The following is a 22658-nucleotide window of genomic DNA, read 5'->3' on the forward strand; positions in this document are numbered from 1 at the left end:
AAACTTGCATTTTTATTTTATTTTCTTGGATCGAGTCAAGTTCTCAGCCATTGGTCTTCCTCTCTTTAAGTGCTTCTTCAGTTATGATCTATCCAATGAAAGAAAAGTATAGATTAACATCTTGTTTTTAATCCTTTAGATAACGTACTCTCTGTTGCATGACCATAGTGGAGACTATACGTGTTTTCGCTTGGACTCACAGACAGGCTCAGTATACACTGCCTCAGTGTTTGACAGAGAGAAGAAGGGATCTTATCTTTTAGAAGTTGAGTCAGTTGATGGCTCTGAATCAGCTCGACCTGGAAAACATGGGAGGCCAAATTCTGGTAAGAAACAGTTGTCTGTGACAAGCATGATTTTGCCTGGGTTAGTATCTGAAACAGAAGCTCTGAAATGCAAGATTAACATTTAATTTCCCTTTTTCTTTTCTTTTTTTTTTTTTTTTTTTTTTTTTTTTTTTTTTTTTTTTTTTTAACTTTTTGTCTACAACAGAACTGAAAGGAATTTTTAAAATGATGACTGTGATGGTCAAGCAGGTTTTTTGTTCTGGAACTAAAAGAAGAATAGGGGTTCATAGTTAAAGTTCAAAGAGTATTTTCTGTCTAGCAGAGATGCACCCATCCATAGAATACAGACCCTGTTTGGGTCATGAAGAAGTTTCTTAAACCACTGTATTCATTCAAGAACTAATTATGAAGTATGAAGGAAGGAAAGTTTGAGACAGAGAATCTTATTCTCAATTTACAGCTGTGCCTAAATAAAGACTTAGTTTGACTTTTGTGGCTTAAGGACAAGAAGTTATGACTTAAAACTGTACGATTGCCGTATTAGGCATCAATTATTCATGTATTATCTCTTCAAGCAAATTGGATGTGAGATTCATTTGATATCCAAGTGCTTTTGAGTAATATTGGTATATATATATATATTGTCCTCAACCCTAAGGGTTTGTTTCTTTATTGTCTACATATTAGTCTTCATTTAATGTGCAGCTAGACAGTTTAAAGAATTGTAGCTGACAGAAGTGGCACAGCTGAGTATTTTAATCTCTTGTTTCTTGTCTCTCTAGACACAGCTTATGTGCGTGTTTTTATCACTGATGTGAATGATAACAAACCTGTCTTCACTCAAAGTGTCTATGAAGTGAATGTGGATGAGGATCAGGATGTGGGCTCAACTGTCATTACAGTCAGTGCTAATGATGAAGATGAAGGTAAAGCATTGGAATTCCCCATAGCTGCTTATAAAATATTAATGAGTTAATTTCAGCACACCAGGAGATATTTAATGGTGTTAGGAAGGAAGATGTCTTAGATTTGAAAACTTCTTGGAGTGTGAACTGATCACATGTGAATGCTAGTTGATAATGGAGTCATAAATCAAGTGAGTCCTATTTTATGAAGCAATGCACTAATGTGGGATGGTGGGGACTGATTTCTGTGCCAGTATAAATTTATTAGAGATTTTTTTATTTTTTATTTTTAGCAAATGAGTACATTTTTATGTCCCAGCAAACTAAGGTTTTGGTTTTTTGATACCCATTGTCATATCTGAAACTGAAGTTCTGGGTAAGTAGTCTGGCATAGCTGCAGATTTTAAAATATCACCGAACTGTACTACCAAAAATCATCAGTTATAATATGAGTTGTGCTTCATTTCAACATCCCATGTTTTAATGTATCTCAAGAAATTGTGTTTTTTTTCTGACACTATTGTTAATTGACAGGAACAAATGCTAAGTTACGTTATCAGATCACTGCTGGAAACACAGGAGGAGTGCTTGGTGTACAACCAGAAACGGGAGCTATTTTTATTTCCCAGCCACTGGATTATGAAGAAACAAAAATGTATGAGATCCACTTGTTGGCTTCTGATGGGAAATGGGAAGATTATGCAGTTACCATCATCAATGTCATGAATAAAAATGATGAGTCTCCAGTTTTCTCTATCAATGAGTACTATGGAAGTATAATTGAAGAACTGGATGGGTTACCAGTCTTTGTGCTTCAGGTAGTGCACTTCATGTGCTTCCAGAGATTGTAATATTTCAATGAAAGAGCACGGGTTGCTCTGGTACAATTATGTGAATAATAATGCAACACATATATATTAATGTACGGTAGTTTTACTGAATATTTTTGTCAGGTGAAGAAGAGAAATGGACTTCTATGGAAAAATAATTATAAAAATATAGTAAGCAAGATAAGCAGAATGGATCATTTATGATCCTAAAAACCAGATCATTAACATTTTAAAGTAGCTATCAGAACAATATAGTTAAATTACCTCTATAAATATGAAAAAATAAAAGATGATTGTAATAGTGTAATACACTACACTGTTATTGTAGTGTGAAAGACATTTCTCTACTCTTAATTGTCCCACCTCTCAATTGCCATCTAACATGCACATATTAATTGTATGTCATAGTTTTGCTTGGGCTCTCTTAGATGGTATAAGCATGCAGGATGTAACGTAGTCATTTTATAATTATCATGCCTGTTTTCAATACTTCTTCAGGTTATGGCAAATGATCCTGATAATGTGGATGAAGGAGATTTGAGTTACTCGTTGCACGGGCACGGTGCTGCTGATATTTTCACAATAGATGAGAACACAGGAAGCATTTACGCACACAAGATGCTGGATCGGGAAGAAAGAGCACTGTGGAGATTTGTTGTATTGGCTACTGATGAAGGTGGAGAAGGACTTACAGGATTTGCTGATGTAATTATTAATGTGTGGGATATAAATGACAATGCACCCATGTTCACATGCATGCCTGATGATTGCAATGGGAGTGTCTTTGAAAATTCTCCTGCAGGTACATTAGTCATGGAGATGAGCGCAGTTGATCGCGATGATCCAAATGTAGGTCTGAATGCTGTTTTGACTTACACCATAACAGAGAATGTAAGAAATGAGTTTGGTAGCGACATCTTTAACATCAATCCCAATACCGGTACTATCCGTGTGGCGGGGGGAGTTTTGGACAGAGAAAGGACTGCGATTTACTTTCTTACCATTGAAGCAAGAGATGGGGGAGGGCTAACAGGAACTGGCACTGCCACCATCTGGATTGCAGATGTCAATGATCACGTACCTAACTTCACAAAAGAGATGTGGCAGGCAGCAATTCCCGAAAACAGTGCCATCGACTCAGAAATTCTGCGAGTGTCTGCTACAGATGCAGATGGTGGGGAAAACGCTCACTTAACATTCAGCATCATCAGGGGAGACCCAGATCAGAAGTTTTATATTGAGAATGACAAAGAATGGCAATGTGCCACTATCCGACTGAAAAAAAAATTGGATTTTGAGAAAGCACATGAAAGACAGTTTAATCTTACTATTAAAGTGGAAGATCTTGATTTTTCTAGTACTGCTATGTGCCTGATTGAAGTTGAAGACTCTAATGACCACAGTCCAGTTTTCCATTCTCAGCTTATTCAGACAAGCCCTATTTTTGAAAATGTGCCTGTAGGTACTACAGTAACCACAGTGAGAGCAACAGACAAGGATTCGGGTTTGAATGGGAACATTATATATTCTATAAAGTCAGATTCAGATCCCATGAGGCAATTTGTCATTGACCAGCATGGTCATGTGATTGTGGCGAATAAACTAGATCGTGAAGTCATTCAGAAATACAGTCTAATTGTGCAAGCTTCAGATCAAGGGACACCTGCTGAAACTGGAAGTGTTACAGTTTTAATTAACTTGCTTGATGTTAATGACAACGGACCAAGGTTTGAGGCACCATACATGCCAGTAGTTTGGGAAAACATGTTGAGCCCTGAAATAGTGCATATGAACCATTCATCAAAACTACTTCATGCATATGATCCCGATAGCGAGGAAAATGGGCCACCGTTTACATTTTCATTGCCACCAGATTATCAGAATTCTTTGGATTTTTCTCTTACTGACAACAGAGATGACACTGCAACTGTAACTGCTTTGAGGTCCTTTGACAGAGAAAAGCAGAAGGTGTTTCATCTGCCAATAGTTATAACAGATAGTGGGATTCCAGTTATGAGCTCCACAAACACCTTAACAATAACAATTGGTGATGAAAATGACAACTGCCATGAATCTGGCCGTAAGGATATCTATGTTTACAGTAACAAAGGTAAGTGTTACCTACAGTAGTTCTGTATTGGGCTGCTAATTTTGCTATTTTAGAACAGTTTTTCTATTTTTAATGGATCTTCCACTTCTGTGACAAACCACAGGAGCCTGAAATGGCCATGGTTTGAAACAGCTTAGTGGCTTATTGTCCATTTCCCGGTTGTACCCTACAAGATGCTCTTGCTCTCTGGGTACCAGTTGTGTGCTGTCAGAAACAGCAGAGCAGTAACGATGGTTTGTGGTTTTCACCCCTGATATTGTGGTGATTTTTTTTTTTTTAATTTTAATTTTTTAACTTCTCAGGATTTCATATGGAGTTATATTCATGTATGTTGCACTGTATTGGGTTGTGTTTGGCCTTCATGCCTTTCTGTGACATCCATGGTGTACTCACCTCTCCAGAAGTGGCAGAAATCAGTGGCAGGCTTTGCACTGTTTTAAGAATCTTGGATCATAGCCATCACCAAATTATGCGGGAATCTGAAAATAATTATCACAGTAATGAAGCTGTGGAATATAAAGCGCGCCCAAAAGCAAAAATTAAATGCAGATTTATTATAATTTATCTCAACAGGAAAATGGTCAACAGCAGTGCTTGGGGAAGTGTTTGCACCAGATCAGGATGAGTGGGACAATAAAACATTTCTCTCTGAAGGAAAACTGTTCAAGTGAGGATTGTATTTGTGTCACAATCAGTAATATTATGCTTTTGTGATTATTTTACTCACCATGTTTTTCCTTATGTTCAGGATGTACACAAAACTGGGATTATTGAGTTTATTAAGAAATGTACTTTTGAATGTACTTAACAAGAACAAAACAAAAACAAAGCTCTGGTAACTAGTCACCAAGAACTTAATGCATGAAAAGATTTTTTTTTTCTTTTTTTTCTTTTTTTTTTTTTTACTGTAGAGAATGCTGGCTCACACCATGATGTTTGTTTTTAATCCTTTTTAAAAATGTACACATTCTGTAAGATCCAATTTAAAAATTGGCTGTTTTTACTGCCTGCCACTAACCATCAGAATTAATGGAATACAAATCACAAATTCCAAGGGACATAATATAATCATTTCATTAAAATTGGAAGCAAATTCCATGATTTCTGTTGATGACAATTCACAATTGTACTGGAAAACCATAACTCTTCAGCTTATTGGAGTTAGTCTATTTATCAGTAGCCATTGGGACCGTTTCCATTTTAGGTTAATGCGTCACAGTAACATTCATGGAATATTTCCATAGTTACTCTTTACTTTCCCTTTGAGGTGGCACATGAAAACTATGTCAGAGATTTCATTACTGGCTTTTTCCTATTCTGAATGGGTGAATGAGAATCTTGAAGGACTTTGTGTGTTTCTGTCAGTTTCTGTTTTCATGTAGACCTGTACATGATGGCTATGTTGAACTCCACAGTTACAGCGATCCTATAGACTGCTTGCTTTGATTCAGGACAGGGAAGGTCTAGGGCTTTGGAAGTTAAAGAAACATCTTTGTGGAAGCCCTGCAAATTGTTTGGTCTTTGCTGAGCTCTTCCTGTTGTTCATTGATGTTGTTTGTGGATTTCTTAAGTTTTGATCTGCAACCTTTGTAACAACATCTAAGGCTTTATGAATTAAATTAATGAGTAATGTAAGCTCTCAGTATTGGTTTATTAAGTTTTCCTGATTGAAGGTTTATGTCTAGGTCTTTCAGATTAAATCAGAGAACTGGTTCGCTGATGATGGTGGATAATGCTCCTCAAGGAATATACAACTTAAAAATCAGAGTTTCAGATGGACTTTGTCCTGATGTTATATCTGCAGTACAGATCCATGTCAAAGAGCTGGAAAATGAAGCCATACAAAACTCAGCCACCGTGCGTCTCTCAGGTTTGTTTTAGTGCCTGCTGAGAGTTTAGATCAGCTGTGTCTGTATGTAGTGACTTATTTTATGATTTTGATTTAGAAACAATTGTAGGGCAGATGTGCTTTTCTGTATGCTTCTAAATAAGTTGAAAGATTAACCTCTATTTCATGTTTATCTATTTTTGAATTCTAAACTCAGATATCACTGCAGAAGATTTTATACAGAGTGGTGAACATGGCAAAAACAGATACAACATGTTCAAGGAATTACTGGCAAAAATGCTATCAGTTAAGTTTAGTGATATCGTTGTCTTCGGTTTGATGAACACTGATGGGAAACAGGCAGACGTGAGATTTGCAGTTCACGATGGCTCAGCTTATTACAGACCTGAGAAACTGCATGCTGAGATGGCAGCATTTAAAAGTGAGGTACGTTCTAGGGTTGTCCCGTGGACTCAGTGTTTGGGTGAATGACACATTTAAGGTATGTTTTCCAGACTTTTTACTGGAAGAATATGCAGGATCTGCAGATCCTGTTTTTTGCCTCACTTGAGACAAAACATTTGTCAAGCAAATGCTAAATTCAAGTTGTCTTCCTTCCCCGTAGTCCCTTGCGTACAATGAGTGAAGTCGTTTGCAATAGATACAACAGCTTTTCGTCGCACACTGATGGCCCTGTGTGGTACAGTTCCCTGTGTTCCCAGTCAGTTTAATTGTATGATCTATCAGACATGATTTCATACTCTGATATCAATCACAATAATTCTTAGAAGATAAAGTAGTACTATAATACAGAGAATGTCTTGAAAGTGACAGCTTTTTGAATGTTCTAGATGCTGATGGAAGTACCAAATCTGCTTGTGGTTAGACCTTATAGTAGAGGCTTGATGTCACCCAGATTGAAGTTCTGCTGTACAAAGAGATGGCAGTCAATAGAAACAATCGTGCTGGAAGGAAGATGCAGGTTAGAAGAACAGTTAAATTAGATAAGATAGATGGAGACAACTAATTGTTTTATTTAACTTATCAAGGAATAACTCTTAAGTATGATGGGATTCCTCCTCCCATTTTGTTTTTTAAAGAGGGAAATAATTGTAAAATATGTTTTTTTTTCCCTTCTGGATGATACCTAACTCTCCTGCTATCTTACCACTTTCTGCCCACTAACAGAGTTACCCAGGTGTAATCTATCATGCCCCATTCTAGTTGAGTTTAATACATGGTACATCTTGTGGAAGTTTCAAGGAGGAACACTGCTTTCCATGTATGTCATTACAGTAGGGTCTGTATGATTCTTGACCAAACAGTATCTGCCTTGCCACCTGCCTGCATCCTGTATGATGTTACGTAGTGTGTACTGTAGGAACCTACTTGGAGAGCAAGTTGGAAATATGGGTGCTATTCATAAAGTGTAACGTCTGTTTCTTCTGCTTACGTGTAGAATTATTGCAACAATAGTATGGAATATTGCACAGATTTCAGATATTGATATTCAGATATGACTGCTGAATTCATCAAAGCGGTAACAAGGGACTGCTTCACATACTGTAGTGAAAAAGTTCAGTTAGTATTAATTATATATAACCTTTCAGTATTAAATTAATAGCTCCAGTGACTAATTGCCAACAATCCACAGAAAACCAATAATATCTGAAGGATTTCTGCAGATTTCTGTAACGTTTAACTATAAATAAAGAAAATAAGTAATTAGTGCTGGGATTATTCATTGAATTGCTAAATAATTAATATATTTGCTTTACTTTCTTGGGATGTAGCTTTACAACAACTGTTTTTATTTAGCAGTAAAAATAATCCATTCTAATCCTGTAGAGGAGCTGAGATTGTTTATGTACACTCTGCTTTGCTGCAATGGTACTACATAGCTGTCTAAGAGTGCATTATTGACTCCCTGCTAATGGTGATTGATGTGAGCAACAGGCACCAGAGTGCTCTGACAGGATGCGTCATGTCAATGTAATGTACATTTTTTGCCTTTGGGGATGTGATTTCAGTACACGTTATGATATTGTAGGATATCTGACAAATGATTATAAAGGTTGGTTTTCTTAGGGCTGTGAATTCAGATGACTGCAAAGCAAAACAAAACATAAGCTTCAGTATTTATGTATTTCCTTTTGTCTTTTCACAGCTGTTTATAGAATATTTGACATTCATTTTATCCTTTGAAAAAATACGTATTGAGTGTACAGAGAAGAATCTCATCTCATGTTGTTAGCATTACCTTTGTATATCTCCATTGCTTGTAACTATGCCATAGAGAGGCCTGTTGTTTTCAGGTTTAGCCACTAAATGCATGTCGCTTGGTGTGTTTGAATCTTCCTTCAAATACAAATCAAATTAGGAAGCTTTGGGCACATTTTTTAATGTCTGTTTGTGGAAAAACCATTACTGTATGACAAGACCTCTTTATATGGGCCTTCCAAAGCAAATATTAATTAGTGATTAAAAATAAGGAAATAGCAAAGATTAACATGGAATAAAAGATAATGACCGGGTGCTGAGTTGATTGCATTTTGTTCGAGACAGTTTGAGATGAAACGGAAGCTTAGGGTGTAAATCAGTGGGCTGAATTCTAATTCCTGCAGACTCGTCACTGTCTGTAAACATTCCTACTAAATGCAGCTCAGTGCTGCCATTTTCCAGTCTGCATCCTTATGGATGCAGAAATTAAGAGAAGTTAAGATGTAATATCTGAGCAGGAGTTACGGTTGCTGTCAGAGTGCAGGAAGTGTGAGGTAGACCACACAGCTGGGAAGGTGAGTATCACGAGTATCACTGCTATCAGAGCCCTGATCCTGAGCAATAACACTGGTAGTGTGCAGCACCGATTTAACACATGCAATATCCATCATGTCAGTGATTTAAGCTTTCAGGAAATTCTCCTACTATAAAGTTTTCTGTGTAATCGTGGCATTTGTTAAATCGCTTTGCTTGCCTTTATGGACAGGGGTGTTACTAATACTCAGGAAACTACAGCGTTCTATTAATTTTATGATAGCTTAATTTTTATTGTTTTCATAAAGGAAGGAGTGAATAAAACCACGAATAAGGAAAAGTCTGGTCATACGTCAAACTCTGTTTTCCCTTAGGTCCAGTCAGCGTTACAAGTGAGCATCTCACAGATTGATGTGGATGAATGTAGGAGCGCAAACTGTAGCGAGGGCAGTGGTTGTACAAACCACCTCTCTGTGAGCAACATCCCAACGGTGGTGGATGCAGGGAGCGTGTCGTTGGTCTCTGTGACGACCACCATCAGCGCTGTCTGCACCTGTGCTGCCAGGAACCGAGTCCATCAGCCTTGTTCCTCCTATGCCCACAGCCCTTGTCTCAATGGTGGGATGTGTATTGACACTTTGAATGGTTACAGGTGAGGAAACTTCTACTGCACCCCTTTTCTTACTTTTTTCTTTTTGTTCTAAAAGTGCCAAGTGTAGCTGACAAGATTCAGCTCTTGTAAAACAGTGAGTGCAATCCTAGCTGAAAGAGAAACAGAAAACCTGCGAGTGTGCTAGAGTGTAAAGTTAATGACAGCAGTATCTTTACAAGTGGCCCAGTAATGGTTGCTTTAGTCTTGATATCGATGGAAATACTGCAAGAACAAAAACCCTGGGAAAAAATGGTGGCATTATCAACACGTAACTTTTAAGGGCATTTCATTCAATAGGAATTAAGTAGCAATGGGGCAGAGGGGAATGGGATGTAGTGAAAACAGCAAGCAGTAAGGGCTTCAGAAAACACTACCTGGGAAAATTTCTTTACGGTCACATCAACTTGCATGCAGCAGTATTCCTTTGGTGAAATGACACGTTTTATTTGAGCTGAGTTCTCCCTCCAGTAAATTGACCAACTGATATTTGATGTTTCATTTTGCTTACAAAGCGAAATAGTTTGATGTTTCCAACATTGTGGTCTCAGAGATATTTTTCAGATGCAGATTTTATGGTGGCCAAATATATTTTATATATACATATACATATATATATATATACACACACACATATATGTATGTATACATATATACATATATACATATATATATACACATATATGTATGTACATATATGTGTATGTATATGTATATATACATATATGTATATATATGTATGTATATGTGTATGTATGTGTATGTATATGTATGTGTATGTGTATGTATGTATATGTGTATGTATATGTGTATGTATATGTGTATATATATAAATATATTCTTCATTCTTAAGGCATTTTAATAATTGCTGAGCACCTCTGTATATCTGAGGTGGCAAACGCCATTACTTCAGAGTGTGACTTCAGCCCTATGTTGATTGTACGTAGAACCAAAGAAACAGTTGAACACTGGGGAATTTTAACATATCTTTTGTTTGTGCCATTTCAGATGTCTTTGTCCTGCTTCATTTCACGGACCAGACTGCCAGCAGACTAAGCACAGTTTCCATGGAAATGGTTATGCATGGTTTCGTCCCATCAGGCCTTGTTTTGAAAGCTCCCTTTCTCTAGAGTTTATTACCGCAGTTCCAGATGGACTTCTATTATACAGTGGTCCTTTATCAAATCCAGAACCTGGGAATACAGAAAACTTCATTGCCATAGGTAATGCAGCAACTGTGTGTGCAAAAAATTGCCTTTTGGGAATGCGTGGGCTGTGAGAAGTGTTCAATCTTTCCATCTTATGAGATAGTTTATTTTCTGGGCTGAAAATGTTGAAAAACATTTTGAAGCATATTTTGAAATGTTCTCTAACAGGTCTTGCTTTTTGGATGTATTGCCTTTTTATAGCCTGTAACTATTGGTCTGTTGCAGAGGAAACCAAGGGGAGAATAAAACAGACAGAGTTGTATATTAAAAATAATTCTCCTAGAAAAGTTGTAGTGCCATAAGGAATTTTGATACTTTGAACATAGGCATTACACGATCAATGCAGACCTATTGCATGCCATTCTTATCACAGGAAAATTCATACACAAGTAGAACTCACTGCCTGAAGTTGATACATATCTAAAAGCAGTAGCAAGCTGCTGCTTTTTTGTGAATTAATTAATATACAAGATGTGTGGCATAGTTGGTGCTTTTTTAATTATTTGAAAGGTAATGTTGAATATCATTAATCATTAATATCATCTTCTCTACTTTACAATTACTTGTAAATCTGGGGAGACGTTAGGAGAGAGTAAAATGTGCATTATAAAACTACAAATTGCTTATCAGGAATTAGCTCTAGTGTTTGGCTCTCGACAAAGAAGTGACACAATCTCAAGTAGAGAAAAACTGTATTAAATGAATATTTCTACATAGCAGTAGTCAGAGAATATAGTTATTTCTATACTGAAACTTCTATACTGAACCATTAATCCACATCCACCAGCTGTGCCAAAATATCCAAAATAGAAGGTTACTTGTAGCTGGATGTCATTTATTTTTTCTGTGCTGTGTAAGAACTCTCCAGTGGCATTCCTGTGCTGAAGATGAGCCATGGCTCAGGTTCTGTGATGCTGCAGTTTCCAAGTCACCTGAATGTCTCAGACAAAACATGGCATCAACTGGAAGTGAGAACCAGTGGCCAGGTCAGTTGTTTGATTTTCCCCTTCAGAATATTGGCATTTACCTATGCAGATAGGTGAGAGTAGAGAAAAGAGACTGGATAATTCTATGCATTATTCTAATCGTCCTTGTAGATTTAATAGAAATGGTTGAACTACTCAGAGGTAAAAATTAAATCTTTTTTGTTAGATGATTCTGTTTTGGCTTGACTGTTTTTATTGCATGGTAGAAAACAAAAACAAACAAACAAAAAAGCAAAACCAAACGAAAAACAAAAAAACAACACTTTTTGCTTTATGGTCTTAAAAAGAAAAAAAAAAAAAAGAGATGAAAAATTGCTATCATTTTGCTTCCTGATTCTTACAGTAATTCTTAATTCAGTGATCCTATGTTTTGGCATAGGATGTTCGGTTCACTTTGGACCACTGCAGCTCAGCTGTTGTTTCAGAGATGGAAGGAGTGGGCAGGTGGCTGTCTGCTGACGATCGTACAAACTGCGAAGTCGTTGGGTCTGTTCCGCGAAGGGCCAGGTATGTTTCCTTGGCTCAGAGGAGCGATGGGAAGAAACTGCAGAGCATGGTACCTTTAGGACTGCATTGAGCAAACTTTTAGCTTTCTGGCCTCTATCAATGCAAAATATTCTTTGTTCCTGCAGTATAAGAGGAGCATGTGCACAAAAGTGCACTTGGTGTATAGCATTGTTACAGCTTTTCCTGGCCTGAACACAGACATTGAATTGTAATAAAGTATCCCACAGTTAATCTCCCAACTGACTTTGTCACACTAAAGAAAAAATAAGTTATCCTTAACTTTAAAGGGCCAGAGCTTCTGCTCGCTGATCAGCTGTATTTCAGAAACAGGAGGTATTTGGCTTTTTCTGTTATTTTAGAAAGCCCGTGTTCCTCGGAAATGCAGTATAGATGTTTAACTGTCTTGTTATGTGATGTCTTTGAAGATACATTCACATTTGCTTTTGTGATGCATATCATGTCAAAAGGTATTTGAATGGGAACCATGTTCTTCAGCTGGGCGGTGTAAAAGAATCGTTGCCATATTCCTACCCACAGCTGCTACACAAACACTTTTCTGGTTGTTTGCGCAATTTCATCTTGGATAGCCAGGTAAGAGAAGAGTAACGTTTTGCTTTAGCAAAGGTGGAAATTTCATTATTACTTTCATAGTAAATTTCTATTACTACTTAAATTATTGCTTCCATTATTCTTTTCAATGCCCTTGTGCATTGGTGTATAATAGAAGAAAATTCTGGATTTTTCTGTCATAATTAGAGTAGCTACCCTGAAAAAATGCTTCATAATTACAAACAGATGTATTAGCACAAACCTCTGCCTTTGTTTATATCCTACATTGGGCAGCTGTTTTTCATGCTGCTTTGCCCACACAGGGAACTTGTGAATGGCAACGGCTTGATGGTGTCTTTGTGCCAGGTGTGGTGTTTGTTAGGAAATACTAAGGTTTGGGTTTTTTTGCTATCATACTCAGTTAAATTTATTCAACAGTCTTGGTGTTTAATATTTAAAAATTGGACTTCAGTTGAAATAAGTTAAAATTTAAGTGTCAAAAAGCAAGCAGTGTCTTAAACACTACAACTGAAGAACAGACTAACATGATATAGCTAATTCTATTTAAGGATGAAGTGTAAATAACATTTTCTTTTGAAGGTATATGACCTTCAGTCTCCCGCAGAATCCCTGAACAGCTTTCCGGGCTGCACACTTACTGATGGGAGCTGTGAGGCCATGGGCTCTTCTTCCTGTGGTATTCATGGGAGGTGTCTTGGAGACTGGGGTTCCTTTGCTTGTCATTGCCTGCCTGGTTACTATGGCTATCGATGTGATAAAGGTGAGGTCTGCTTTTCTGTTACGTTATCAATAGGTTCATTTTACAATACAAACAAAATACAAACTTTAATGTTTGCAAGTAGTGATTGCTGAGAATTAGAACTGCACAACTGGAATTGGAACTTATGGTTCTGTTGATGTCTGAAATAGATTCTGCTGGGCTCATGGATCTGTGCTTTAAGTACAGGACCCTTCTTTAATGGCTTTAGCCCTCATGGAGCCAAAGTCTCTGCGGCAAAAAGACAACTGTAGAATAGGTTGTGAAAATTGGTTGTAGCATTTTATCTGCAGTGTTTTCTTTTGTTTTGGTCAGAGCTTCTGCTTTCCTGCTGTCATCCTGACCATTGTAAAGAGGAGCATTAGGAGAATTAAGTCAGAAATAATTATGGGGGAAGATGAAGTAGGAGAGCAAAGGAGAAGTTGTGGAATCAGATGAAAGGACATAGCCAAGTTATATCTCACAGATCTCATGCTCTGCACTATAATAATTTCTTTTACTTTCAACTCTTATATGAAAACAATGGGAATTGTAACATTTCCTCCTCTCTGCAGAATGGTTTAAAGTTCTTTATCCCTATCTTTTTAGTTGCCAGAGAGTACACATTTGGACCAGGAAGTCACGTTCGTTATCAGCTTCCCATCACTGTGCCTGCCCGCAGGACACTGTTTGAAGCCATGATAAGGACACGGCAGCCTGACAGTGTCATCACAAGCATGTTGTCCCGGAATAAGGATGAACATATAACCCTGCAGGTGAGCAGGTCGTCCTGGACAGTAATAGCATGCAGTTAAATCGATGCCAGCCTATACTTAGCCCAGAGAAACTAGTCTAAGAGTTGGAGATAGAGCTCAAATCCTTATGCTAAGCACAAAAACCTTTGGAGTTCTTTTTATGGATGCCTAAGATCTGAGCCTTTGGTTAAGACATTGACCCTACAATCCACTTTGGAATCCCACTGCATTTCAAAGGAATTTAATGCCTGCTTAAGTGAAGTGAAATTAGCTATACAGAAAAGCTCTGTCTGCTCTGGTGTCCTGTTCAGCCATGGCCAGGAGTGGCTGATTCTGCGTAGATCAGACTCTGCCAAGGAAGCTGCCTGTAAGCAGATGTAATGGGGTCGGCCTCTGAAAGTTACATCCTGTTGCACTTATACATACCACTGAATGAGTTGCCTTTTGAGCTGAGTTGTCGCTGTAGAAGTGATGCACCAGATTCTCAACCTTTTGTTGAACCCTATCAATTTGCCTGAGAGGCAGGCAAAAATTGCTCTGAATTAATTATGTACTATTGTGGATACATAGCTGCTAGTATTTAGGTTGTCTAGTTCAGAAATACCTAAAGTAACTTTACATTATTATGCAATCATCTCAGTATATGCAGTGTAAATGTTCCTTGCATTTAAAGAAATACATATTTAAGGTTGATGACTACGTTTGTGTTTTAGTTCAAGTACTGTGATAGTTACAGATCAATATAAACTTCAGGTGATGACTTCTCTTTTCTGTCCTACTGCTCTGTTAATTATCCATAAGGTTGTTCGGGGATTCTTAGCAGTCTCATATAATCTGGGTGATGGAGATTATTTTGTAAGCCTTCCATCCTACAACATTGATAATGGTGAGTGGCATCACATCACACTGGACAGAAATGAAAATGAATTTACTCTTCGCCTTCATGAAGGAGGTGGGAAGAGAGAAATTCTGAAAGCAGCAGGAATATACAAAGAGATTGTGATTGACCCCAGCAGCTTGGTCCTTGGAAACACCTACCCATTTGATCTCAACAAGAGTTTTCAAGGTAAGGAATTAATGATCTACGACGTTCACAATATGAGCATGTGAAAATGAAAGTTTATTGATACTACACTGGCATGCTGAGAGAGATTTTCCCCATTTATGTAGAGCCCATAGTAACTGGATTTTTTGGGTGACTGTCTGCAAGAGGACAAATAAACTGTTCTGACTAGGAGAAGATACAGCAGAGAAATATGTGGGCATATTGTTAGCTACAAGATTTCAGTCAAAGGTGGTAACCTCTTCCCATGACTGTATATGGAGCATTTGTAACTGAGATCCAAACGAGGTACACTGGTACCCATTGAAAGATATTGCAAAACTGCAAATTGGAATTCTCTACTGAAAACACACATACAGGTCTGCAGCAGCACTTGGGTTTTGTAGAAAACATTGGGAATCTTGATCAAAACTTTAACAGATTCTCTCAGATAATAGAGAAGAGTAATAAGAAAGTTCAGATAAACACAGTCCTAGATTTAAGCTTTGGTAGACTGGGTCCTTTGTCAAGCACAAATTATGCCAAAGCTTACAGCTGCTTCAAATCATTCTTGCTGAATGGCCTTTAAAACAGTCTCTTTGTGTCTTGCCTCAGGATGTATGAAGGATGTCAGATTTAATAACTACAGGATCCCACTGGACACTCACACAAAGGAGCTGGTGTCAATATTAAGTACCCGAGGTGTCACAGAAGGCTGTTCTTCAGAGGCTTGTAGGAATAACCCTTGTAACCAGGAATTTATTTGTATTGATTTGTGGATGATGCATGAATGCAGGTAATTAATGGAAATGAAAGCACTCTCCATGTTCAGGTAGGAAAAGGTGGTTGCTGGAGAAGCATGCAGCTTCAAGACTGCCACTCATCAAATTGGCTGAACTATGGAGAAACAACTGGATGCTGCAGAGACATCAGAGAACACTCTCCTTTAAGGTGCTGCCCTTAGCTGATGTAAATCAGAGTCATCACTGATTCTGCAATGATTTTGGCTGCCTGTCTTAATTGAAAAATGTTTAGAGAATAGCAGAATGTGCAAAATGTTTTAAAACCCCCAAAATTATGCAATAGGATATGTCAGAGTGCAGTGCATGGCTCTCTCTGTTCAGGCTTATGCTGTGCAATTGTAGATGTGCTTTCTTTTGCTAGTACCTGACTCTTACATCACTTAAGCTGTGACCTTTGGTCCCCTACAGGCCTCACAAGTTGAATTAAAAGCACCATAAGAGTTGTGTGTTCAGCTGGGGCTGAGTTTAGGTTTTTGTAGGATGGGTAATCTTGCAGAAGGCAGTGCAACTACCTCAGTTCTGAAAGTCCCAGATGTCAAAGTGTAGAGTTGTGGAGCTTGCTATTGTATGACTGCTCTAGAAAAAAAACTACAGTTCTGTAGTTACTCTAATACAAGTAACTTCTAGCAGCTTCTTCAGCAATTCTTTAGTCCTTAAAGACTGTTCTAAAGTATTAAATGATTTCTTTCATGTCGACTTTTCTCAGAGTTTAATGGTTTTGTTTTGCCTTCATCTTTTCAGTTGCCCTCCGGGACACATGATTGTGGAGAATGCCACAGGCAGACAGTGTGTCCTCACTGCGTGTGCAAAAAGGCCCTGTAACTATGGTACCTGCATCTCACAGTCACCAACCGAGTTCCAATGCCACTGCCCTGATGGCTATACTGGACGTAACTGTGAAATCACGTTGGCAATCTTTCACAAGGATACAGGCCTGACCTTTAGTTCCATGTTTGCAATCTGCATTTGCTTTTTGGCACTGTTAGGTAGTTATGGTAACTACTTATTGTACTACCTCTGGTGATCTCATGTGTCCACCTTGTCCTAGTCATCATCTCATCCTCACGCTGAACTAAAGTTTCCTGCTGGCAACTTGACTGCCTTAACTTCTTTGCCATGGTTTCATCTCCATCAGCAAACTCATTTCTCATCCCCATGTGCATATATTGCTAAGTGAATAACATTTGATAGCTATGGAAAATCTCTGTTGTTCTATTTTCTGCACATTTTCACTTCATTCCTAAGGAACTGTTCAGATAGTAACTGGAAACAAATGCAATTGAAGAGAATGAGGAAAAAACGCTACCAAGCACACACTGTTTGAAATACTTCTGATCATGAAACATTTTTCAGTCCAGCAGAAATGCGCTGTGATAGGAATGAACTTGATTGGAGAGAGCAGTCTCCTGCATCTTAACCAGTTGTGACATAATTCTCAGCTGCTTTTTGCTTCTAGAACCATTTTTGTGCTTTGGTATTTGGTTGCAGAAAGAAAAGCCAAAGAAGGATCTCAGTGCTGAGGAAGGACCACGTGTGCGGGCCCTTCATGTTTCATGAAGGTTTGCCTGAGTAAGAACACAGGATTTCGCTCATAGCTTTTACAATTTTTATTTAGTTCAGAAGTTGTACTAAGAATACGAAAGTTTATTGTGGGCTGTTTTTGAATTTATTTGTAGCTATGGAAATACCATCTCTTTCCCTGAGTCTGCTATGTTTGCCATGCAAATATGAACTGCAGATAATGTGGAAAGTTAGCTGGCTTCACAGCTTTTAGAATCTCAGTTACTTATCATTGAGAAGAGATCATTATCCTGAAGGACTTTTTCTTTTCTTGTGACATAACAGTTTTATTGTGACTTCATGCTATTACTTGTACTTGACTGAACCTGACTGAGAAATCAATGACAACTTGTACATAATAATCTTGCTGGTCTCTCAGGTCTAAATTATACATCAGAAACAGTTCTTTTTAACCAAGTTTTGTGTGTTGTGAAAGATGTGGTTAACTATGGTACTATCACATACCTGCAGCTTTTGTTAGGAGGAATTTTAATAAAGTCACTGTTCTCAAGATCTCAAGTGCCCTTTCTCTTACATATCTTCCAGAAAGTAGTAATGCATTATAAAGTGACTAATACGTGCAATTCTGTTACACATTTGTCAATTGCCAGTAGATTAGAAAAGCTGCTCTTCTGATATCTGAATAAATCTCTGAAATTCACATTTGGAACCATTTTGTAAGTAAAGCAACACTGGGCGGCTTCACCTTGGTTCAGTATCACAAACAGGAGAGGTGCAGAACATGAAAAGACTTCTTGAGTATCTCAACATCAGCTCAGCTAAATAACAGCTGCCAATATAAGTTACCATATGTGAAAAATCGCGTGCTACGTTTCTGGGAATCTGAGGGGAGAAAACATCCTGAATGCATTGATTTAGCTTGAAGAGTCCAGGCAGAGAGCAGTGCAGGGAATGGGCCACAGTGTGTCCCAGTTTTAGTTCAGAGCTCATGTAGATGGTGTTACAGAACTGCCCTCGGAAGGATATTCTGGTTTAATTCACGACTGTGTTTGTTAGCGGTACCAATGCTTTAAGGTCTTACTATGAGCTTTCATCTGTTTTTACAGAGTTGCTAGCACACTAATGCACAAGTTTCTATTTATGCTGTGTTCAGTATCTTATACTGAAGTTTTTCAACTGTCAGTGTGAGAAATGTTTAAATTGACAGGCGTTAAGGCAAAACAAGACTTCTTTTCCTATGAGTATGTGTAAAAATAATTTCTTCTTTTGTCTGTTGTCTTCTACACTCTAAAGGCCTTTTCTTCATTCATATTCACTTGTAACTACATTGAAGAGTGCAAAAATCAATCACTTCTTGAGAAATACAAAACTACAGCCCTAGTGCTTCTGACTGTACACCGGTTCTGTGGTCCTTGTGTAGAGTGGCTGATGTCTTAGTCACACTGCAGCACTTCCGTATATATTCTGAATTTTGTTTTTTGCTCCTGTGCGTTTACACAGCTCTGTTCAGTGCTGTCTTCTTGTGGGCTCACTGGAAGCGTCACAAAGGTCTGGAAGGAGCAGTTCACCGTGCAGCTGCACATCATGATGATTTAGAGGACATCAGAGAAAATATCCTCAACTACAATGAAGAAGGGGGTGGGGAACAAGACCAAGTAAGGATTGCTGTGCTACATTACTGTTAAAAGGGGACTGAGGCTCACCATGATAATGAAAATGTGTATTAGGCTTTTCCTTTACAGCTGAGGACCTTACCCTTTGTTCTGCAGTTTTATTAATGCAACTGATAGATCAGTTATTTGCAAGGTCTTGCACGCAAGGATTCATGTTTTGTTAAGTAGATAAGTGCCTATCACTTTTTAATTTGTCTCCAAGCAAGTGATCCTATGTGCATCCTTTATGTTCTGGTAGTGTGAGTTTAGCAGTAAAGAGCCAAGAGCTGATATCTGCTTTCATGGCTCAGGAGGTGCTGTAGTTCTCTGCTGAGTACTGCTGTAGCACCATGGGCTTGAAAGAGCCTAATGTGGACTATTCTGTATAGACCGTTTCTTCTTGGAGTCTGGAGATAGCATTTGGAATAGCAGAAAAAATGCTATCCTTGTTTTCTCAAAGATCTCTCAGTGCAGGCTTTACTTGTTAATAAATTCTTCTGTCCTCTAAAACATGAAAAGTTGGAACACTAGAGAATGCTAATGTAATGTGAATGGTTTCTCACTCCAGGATGCATACAACATGGCAGAACTGCAGGTGTCTATTCAAACCAGCCCAGCCTATTCGCTTTACAAGAAGAAAGTAAAAACAGCAAAACTGAACAGCTTCTTTAGTGCTGCATCTCCAAGCATGCAGGAGCAGACCAGAACATCGGTGACTATGCAATCATCTTTTACAAGCAGAGCCTTTGGTCAGTACTTGTCAGATGTTGTTCGAGATGCTGACCACAGTCCCCAGGCTGTTCCACATGACTCACTGCAGGTGTTTCACACCGAAGGAGAAGGCTCAGTCGCTAGTGGTCTCAGTACCTTGAGCTCTTCTGAGCCAGATGAGGCTATAGTGTATGACAACATTAAAGAATGGGGACCAAAGTTTGAGAAATTAAGTGAACTCTACTCACATACAGATGTAGGAGATCGGTAGATACCAGCTGTACTATTTTCAAAGTGTTTGGAAGGGAGTGTGAAGGACAGCTTTTCATGCTCTTGCTTTCAGTGATTATGTACCAATGCCCTTCGTCCTTTTATTTTTTATTTTCAAAACAACTTTCCCACTAATGGGCACCAGTTTGCACTTAAGCTCCTACTATTAAATATTTTCTTTATATTGGGACATTCTGAACGTTTACTTTTGGGGATAAAAACTAAAGGAAAGAAAGCATAAAACAATGAGGTACTTAAAATGAAGTAATTCAGTGGTTTTGCTTGCAGTTGCATCAGTAGCTTGTTTGGGGAGTTCTGGCTTTTACTTTTATTTTATGGGCTAGATTAACTTGCAAATTTTCAAATGATAAATGTTCATGCAGAATTTTGTTCTTGCACATGTTTATGAGACAGTTTCAACTAATGGTTATGCACATTTTAGATAACATGGCATTTTTTCTGGAAAAGGTAAAGGCTATTTTTACCCATGCCTAGTAATTTTGATTCACAGATGGCACATAAGTTATATTATTGTTTTCCTGATACATCTACCTGTGAGGAAACGTTAGCTAATGTCTTGTAATGCTCGCAAGTCAGTTATGTCAGATTCCATAGTTCATTACCAGAGCAGTCATAAACAGTGAATGAAAAATGAAGTAAATAGAAGCTATGCAAAAAAAAAAAAAAAAAAAAAAACCACAAAAAAAACAACAACCAAAAAACAACCAAAAACAAAAAAACACCCAAACAACAAAAAACTATCCCTTCCTAAAGCAGCATTAATTGTATCTGCAAACCTTGTGTTCTTGCCACAGCTATGGATATACTGTCATGTTGGTTGCTTTTAATTTAATTTAGCTTGTAAGCTCTTTAGGGCAAGCAATGTCTTTTTATTTGCCTGTGAAGTATCATGCATACCTAAAGCACCATATAAATAATAAATAAGCTTTCTGAATATGATGTCTCTTCCTTGCATATGTTTAAGGTCGACTAAAATTTGGACTCCTGTTGAATTATTCCTCGCTCAGCTTTGATCAGCCACTTCCACAGACACATTCATGGACCCTGTTCTGGCTGAGAAGGAGTTGAGGGAAGCAGCCTGGCTGACATGTGGACTCAAGTTCTGGGTATACACTTCAGACATTACATCTAAGTTTTCCATACACACTGCTGCAAGCTGATGGGGGCAACAGGCCAGCATTATTCTCAGAAACAAAGACTTTTTGCAATTATTCTAAGAAGAAAATTATTAACTTCATGGGCAATAGTTATTCATGTTGTACTCTTCACAGGCCTCATTCTACATTCAACTCTCAGGCTGGGATTCAGCAGCTGAGATGCAGACACAGTGTGCCCTGTCACTCTGAGCCTAACATTCACCATGTGAACAGGACATGGACCTGTACAAAAGGCAGATGGCAACAGATTGTCAGGTGTATTAGGCAGGACAAATGACAACAATTCCAATACATCTCAAAACACTCCCGTCACTTTCTTTTCTCTTATTCCATATCCTGGAATCTTAATTCATTCTCACATGAATGCCAAGTTGAGATTGTAAACAAAATGCCATGAACACTAAATTCATTGCAGTTAAGCAAATTCCTGAGCTTCTCAGAAAAATCATAAACACGCTCACCTTCCCAAGAAAGTGCCCAAATAATCTGACTACAGGATATAGTGATAAGGAGAGCTCAGTCCCATTGAAGCTCTTAGACATCTGTGAAGTACTTGAATGGTCATTGGGTGGGAGTAAAAGCAAGCCAGACTAGAACTTTGTAGCTTGGTCACTTTTAGCTACATGGGCAGCTAGGTTGCTTGGTCACAGCTGTAGAGTTGCTCAGGTTGAAAAGTCTCTCATTTCCATTCCCAAAGAGGCAATTTGGAAGCCGAACTGAGATTGCTGCTCTACTACTGCTATCCCAATTCCAGCTATGGTACTGATTTGTAAATAAACAAATAAAAAATAAACACTCAGAGTTAATCTGTCTGGAACTGCAGTTTCACAAAGGTTTTTACAGAATAAAACAAAAAGGTCAGAAAAATATATTTCAAGTGCTACATGAACTTATGTATATAGAATCTCAGCATGTACTCATTTGCAGCTGTCATGCTCTATTAAAGACCTGCTTTCCTTGTTTCTAGAGATTGCTAATTAGTTCAGTTAATTTATGTCTTAATTTGCAAGTTGTTCTTTTTACTACCGTGCAGTTTTTGAAAGCACTTGTTCCACACATATAAGACACAAGAATTTCAGTTCCTCTACAAAAACCCTTATCACAGTACAGCAGAAACATCTCTCCAGAACAAGGGACAGCTGGCCTGCCAACAGGAAGCTTTGCAATGAGTGAGGGGGAGAAAAAAATTTAAATAAACATCACTAGGTCCCTAGGTAGTTGGATTTTCAGTAATCTGGTACTTCTATTAATCTTCTTCCACATTCTTTACAGAATATAACATGTAAAGAACGTTTTATTTAGTATATTTGTAAAGGTCTGAAATTTAAATAATCATGTGGATATTAGTATTTAATC

The 22658-nt window shown here is 38.0% G+C and overlaps 1 protein-coding gene across 1 annotated transcript in view; it reads left to right on the top strand.

Moving 5' to 3' along the window:
- The window catches only part of LOC306950841 (neural-cadherin-like), a gene marked incomplete at both ends in the record, with an annotated part of 44845 nt that extends 24720 nt beyond the window's left edge, over positions 1–20125 (top strand). The window contains 19 exons of the mRNA XM_079541226.1: positions 140–326; positions 1070–1213; positions 1727–2010; positions 2521–4132; positions 4706–4799; positions 5818–6002; positions 6178–6407; positions 9089–9366; positions 10372–10586; positions 11430–11557; positions 11937–12064; positions 12532–12655; positions 13214–13394; positions 13980–14146; positions 14927–15191; positions 15783–15963; positions 16712–16956; positions 18992–19146; positions 19712–20125. Coding sequence (XP_079397352.1) covers positions 140–326; positions 1070–1213; positions 1727–2010; positions 2521–4132; positions 4706–4799; positions 5818–6002; positions 6178–6407; positions 9089–9366; positions 10372–10586; positions 11430–11557; positions 11937–12064; positions 12532–12655; positions 13214–13394; positions 13980–14146; positions 14927–15191; positions 15783–15963; positions 16712–16956; positions 18992–19146; positions 19712–20125 — 5217 coding nt within the window. The remainder of the gene's footprint in view (positions 1–139; positions 327–1069; positions 1214–1726; positions 2011–2520; positions 4133–4705; positions 4800–5817; positions 6003–6177; positions 6408–9088; positions 9367–10371; positions 10587–11429; positions 11558–11936; positions 12065–12531; positions 12656–13213; positions 13395–13979; positions 14147–14926; positions 15192–15782; positions 15964–16711; positions 16957–18991; positions 19147–19711) is intronic.
- Positions 20126–22658: the final 2533 nt, after the last annotated feature.

This window comes from Tetrao urogallus (genome assembly GCF_951394365.1).
Source record: "Tetrao urogallus genome assembly, chromosome: 12".
NCBI lineage: Eukaryota > Metazoa > Chordata > Aves > Galliformes > Phasianidae > Tetrao > Tetrao urogallus.